The sequence below is a fragment of the Oryzias melastigma genome, linkage group LG17 (assembly GCF_002922805.2).
Source record: "Oryzias melastigma strain HK-1 linkage group LG17, ASM292280v2, whole genome shotgun sequence".
Lineage (NCBI taxonomy): Eukaryota > Metazoa > Chordata > Actinopteri > Beloniformes > Adrianichthyidae > Oryzias > Oryzias melastigma.
The window spans coordinates 14,444,699-14,450,147 of NC_050528.1; the positions used below are offsets into that span (position 1 = coordinate 14,444,699).

The 5,449-nt window shown below is 41.0% G+C and overlaps 1 protein-coding gene across 2 annotated transcripts in view; it reads right to left on the minus strand.

Moving 5' to 3' along the window:
- Window positions 1–4,689, minus strand: part of efr3a (EFR3 homolog A (S. cerevisiae)) — an 88,360-nt gene extending 83,671 nt beyond the window's left edge. Inside the window, exon 1 of one of the 2 annotated variants that reach the window (XM_036216285.1) lies at window positions 4,132–4,689. In XM_036216285.1, the coding sequence (XP_036072178.1) occupies window positions 4,132–4,141 (10 nt within the window). In that variant the 5' untranslated portion in view covers window positions 4,142–4,689. The remainder of the gene's footprint in view (window positions 1–4,131) is intronic. The other variant, XM_024268689.2, reaches the window with a different exon arrangement.
- Window positions 4,690–5,449: the final 760 nt, after the last annotated feature.

Consider the following 5,449-nt stretch of genomic DNA (forward strand, 5'->3'; position numbering starts at 1 on the left):
TGTCATTCATATCAGCCTTGCGGGCCGCACTAACAGTAATCTTTCATATGAAGACGCGGGCTGCAAATCATCATCCTGCGGGCCGCAAATGGCCCGCGGGCCGCGAGTTTGAGACCCCCGCCTTACCAAACGCCCAAACCACCTGGACTGACCTTCTCAAAGCAGTCATCTAAAGTTTGAGGCTTTAGAGTCCACCTTTTAGGGAAACCTGCTGCACATTGATGTTTTATTTATTCAGAATCCATAATTCATAGCCAACTTTTTAAGTAACTTCTCATTTAAAATCAGCCTTCTTTCCCATCAGCGTCTCTATTGACTCCAAACTTTAAGAGCCTGACAGACACCAACTCACCTGTTGAAGGTCATAATGCGAGAGGAGTAGTTTTTACCCGTAACCCAAACCAAATGTCTGACCAATAAAAACCTAAAATATACCACCAAACGGGATCTAAAGAATGTGAAACCAAACTTTTTTCCAAACCAATAGTAACAAAAAAATAAATAAAACCTTTCTTCTCAATTGACAAAAAAGGTCATTTTCAAACACAAATTTTGACAAAAGAAAGGAAAACAACTAAAAAAAACTAAGGACTGTTAACCTGTCTGCTGGTTTATGGTTTTAGGGTCTCTCTGAAGTTCAAAAACCTTCATTAAACCTTTCATGTGTATTAATCAAGTTATTTTTGCAGGAATTATCAGATATGTTTAAAAGCCTCTGCACACTGCAGGGCAACTCCGGTAATCCCAGGAGTTTCAAGCTCCACATTTTTAGGTTAGTGCTAGCAGCATCTTCTCCATCCATCCATCCATCCATCCATCCATCCATCCATCCAGTGACTCCAGCAAAGGAATGTGGATAATGAAACCTCACAACAAACTCAGGAGCCTGGAAGAAAAGCAGGAGTAAAATGGAGAAACTGCTGACAAATCACCGGTTTAAATTAACCTATAAAATCAGAGTTTCAATCTCAGAGTCAGAGCTTCCCATGTGTTGGTGCTCTTCCAGGTCAGACTCCACTGACAGGCTGGTTTAGCTGCATGATGATGTAACCAGGTCCTGCTGACAGCAGTTGGCAGTGGGAGGCTGCAGCACGCCCGCCAACATCGCAGACGCCGTGGTTTCCAGGCCGGCCTCTTCCAGCCGTCCACGCTGAAGGCTTCGCATTACCACCAACAGAATCAGCGATTAGCACCAGACGCAGTGCAGACGTGGGGGTTTTAGAAGGGGGGGGCTCTCTGCAGCATCCAGACACAGACCGGAGGAGGACCTCCAGCCGCTCACCTGATAGAGCGGCCAAGGCGAGCAGCGCTCCCAGAATAGCAGCAAACACACGCCGTCTTTGCTTTGTCTGCAAGGCTCAAGCAGGTGCATGTTAACGACTGGAGGTGGAAGCAAAGGTCAAAGCGGTCGACGCCGCAGTAAGGAGGCCGTCAAAACACTGAACCGTCACAGCTGTGGTTCTGTGGCGCGCTCAACACAATAATCCACAGATTACGATGTCAGGAGGAAGCAGATTTTCCCACCTTGTTGTGACCTTGAGCTCTCGTGGACGCCATCTCGATTTTCCCTCTCATTTCTGACCATCAATGAGCGACAGGCGCCAGATTTTTAGCTCATTTGCTGCTCCTTTAGCATGTAGCCTTATTGTATTCATAGCAGTTTATTTACATCAGCATTATACTTTCCCCAGGCAGCTAATTTAGCATCAACACTTTACTTTCTGTCTTTAATAGAATATTTTATTTTTGAACTTTGTTTTTGGTGTTTCAACCATATGAATCTATTAATTCTTTAGCTAATTTATTATAAAATAGCTAAACTTTAGCTTTAAAATAAGCATATTGATACTTTATTTATGCTAATTCATTGTTTACATTAAACTTCAGCATTTTATATACAATTTAAAATTGTTTGTGTTTATTGCCAATGCTGCATCGTTTAATTCATTTTTGTTTAATGCTTTATGCTAATTTGCAGCTAATTTACACAGTTTATACTTTTAGCTTTTACAAACATAACAATATATGAGCACCAAAGACAACCAAGGTTTATTTAATCTATCCTAAACTTTCTGAAGATAAATCTGAATTTCTTCAGTATTTGAGAATTATCTGCATCAACACGACTTTTTTGTTTTTATCTTAAATAAAATGTCTTCAGCTGATTTAGCACATAGCCTTTCATTCATAGCAGCTCGGTTTATTTCCTTCAGCATTCTTCATCTATACTTTACCTTTTTTTTAAATTAATGCTCTAATTTAGAAAAGCATTTTGTTTTAAAAGCATACTTTGCCCATATTGACACTACAATGTATTTGTTGTGTTTATTGCCAATGCTGCATCCTTTAAATTCATTTAGTTTTATTCGTTAAGTTAATTTAGCATTTAATTTGGTCCTAATTTGCGCTTTCTGTATTTTTAGCGTTTGCAAACATATTAGCACCTTTGACACGATGACATTTTTTGAACTATCACACATTTTCTGCAGATAAATCTGCATTTCTTCTACTGTTTTTTAGCATTATCTGAATTAACTGAAATACTTTTTTTTACTGCTTAAAAATATATATGTTTTTGTATTCAACTAACTTATCTAAATAGTAGTGTCATATAATAATTAAATGGCATTTTAGCACTTTTTTAACAAATGTTTGGAAAGCCTCTCTCAATCACTTCAAAACCATTTTTACAGAACAAACAAAAAAAGGCAGAAGTGTAAATAATCACTTTTTTACGCTGAAGCAGAAACCCCCAAAGAAAGGAACTTTTTTTTCTTCTTCTCAGTTTCAGACTTCCACACAAAAACTTCTGTTTTGTTTCAGAGCAAATTGTTCAGTAAAGGTTGGAGTCAAAAACAGAAAACAGGTTCTGGCCAAATCCGAATTGCTTCCCAACCTATACGGCTCCTCTCTATTGATCCAAATGTAGAGACATCTGAAGCTCTGTCAGAAAGTTTGTTTTGTTTTGTTTTTGTTTTTTTTAAAGGGGGAGCCGTAGCGACTTAGAGCTGGCTATCCCTCCGTTGGTAGGTCACACTTGTGGCGAGAAAAAGAAACCCCTTTCTTCATGCACGTTTTCATCCCTTTTTAGGATTATAAAGCACACTGTATAAAAAAAAACGTCCCTGCTAGTAAATAAGGAAGTTCATCATGGAAGTCAGCTGACTCTGATTCATGAGACAAAAGCAGAAGAAGCAGAAACATTTCCCCTTAAATCATAATGTTTTACTCTGAGAGTTTCATCTAAAGCAAAGCGTCTGTTTGATTTCAATCTCAGTTTCAATATCTGTTCAAGCAACACATTTATGGAGTTTCCTCCAAGAAGTCACTGGAATTAAGACAGATCTTCCATCAAAATTCTGCAGAAAACATCTGCAAACTTTTAAGACGAGCTCCCTGATACTATACAGTCCAGTTTAGGAATCTGCATCCAACTTTTGGTGTTTTCACTCCGGAATTTTCTTGTGTAACTTGAAAGATAAATCCTGTGAGGATTCCCTGCATGTTTTCTGAAGTTTGAGCCAAACGTCAGATCATAACAGTCCACAGAAGCAGCAGACTCAGTGGAAAAAGGCCTGTGAAGCCTTAGTTTATGGCTTCCTCTCCTAATCCAACAAACAGAAGCCAAAGTCCTGGAACCTGTAGTATGGTGGTGTTATTTCACCCAGAATGCACCTTTGAACCTTTGCACAACAAAGATATGATTATTCTCCTCCAGCATCAAAATTGTCAAACAGCTAAAATCAGCTCAATTTAATCTTCAGCTGAAGACTATATGGATCATATTTGCACCATACAGTATGTTTTGGAGGTTTTAGCAACTAAAGTGTATCAGCATTTTAGTGTCTTGGTAACTATTGTTGCCATATTTATTATGTTATCTGTGAGTTTTGCACGTTTCTATAAAGTTTTAAGATATTTTTTGGAATTCAGCTGCTGGAAAATCTATGTTTACATTCAGGTGACATCTTTAAATCCCACACTCCGTGAACGCACCATCCCACTTCTTTATAACTTGTTGTCATTTGACATTAAAAGAGTCTTTAAACGCAGCACGTGCTCACACAACATCAGTGTGTTGTTGTTGTTTATGTACAGGTCAGTGCGTGTGGACACAGACGGTCGTCTTACCGGCTGGCATGTTGCCGTGATGTACCGCAGTCCGGTCTCCGGTGGTTAGTTAGCCTCCATGTAGCCTCCGCCGGCCGCCCGCCTCGGCGGGCATCGGAATGACGGCTCCGCAGCTCACAAATCCCCGCTCTGCTCCTGCGGGCCGCGGCGTCCGGAGCCGCTGGCAAACACGCAGACAAGCCCCGCGAGCCGGTAAACGCGCCGCGGGAAGGAATTAGCCGAGGACGTTAAGCTAGCGTCTGCTGCTGCTGGACGCCCGTCCGTCCGTCACTCCGACAGGCGTCAGGCGGGCTCACCTGCATTAGGACGCCCGCTTCGCCTCCTCCGCAGCCTCCTGCTACACCTTTGACAGACGCGGAAGTGACGGGAGACAGTCACGCGCCCCCCAGACAACCCCACTGCGGTCCAACATATGCTGCCTGCACGCGGCGAGATCCGGCCGGGCACGCGGCTAATTATAGCAGCCAGGTGTCTCTCTCTTCCCCCCTCCCTCAGTGACAGCAAATCTTCCGCAAATACGCAACAGTTGCGTTAACCTGCGGGAGTTTCTGAGCAGGCGAACTTTATTTTACGGTGGAAAGTAAAAGTTCAGGGGCGGAATCACATTCTCACTGGCCCAGGGCACAAAGTTTGCCCTAAAACCCCACCAATTCTCAGGTCCCCCTATTGATTGTATATCATCTAATAGCAGCCCCTGTGTTTGTTCCTAAAATTTTTGGCAGCCAGTCCAACCTCGATTAGAGACAGGCGTCTATTGAATGGTGATGGCTAATGGATTCATTTAGCAGTGAAATTCAGACAACACCTGATGAACATTCCAGGATATGTTGAAATAATACATTGTATTGTGTTTTGATTAGCACTTTGTGAGCATTTTTCTGTTCTCTGAAGTATCATCAATCTCCGTATCAAAAATTCTATTTGATCATCGGGAGGATCTTTTGCATTGATCAGTGCTGGGGGTCTCGAATATATTCAGATGATTATTAATAATCAGGTTATGTATTAGATTTTTGGTGCTGGTTGGTGCGGGTGATTCTTTTTTTATTTTTATTTTTTTTAATGATAATGGTCCAAATATATTTAGATTTTTGTTACTGATTAATATAAATGACTTGTTTGTGGATGTTTGACATTTAATCGTATTACTGATCTTAAGGATCCTTAACCTGAATCTATGATTGTAGGGTATAAAAATGTGATATTAAGTCCTGAACCTGATGTTGATTATTCATCCAAAGAAAATAGTAAGGTTGATTCCGGGTTACTCTCAGATACAGGCATCTTGTGACTTGTAAAAAAAAATGTCTTGGTCCCA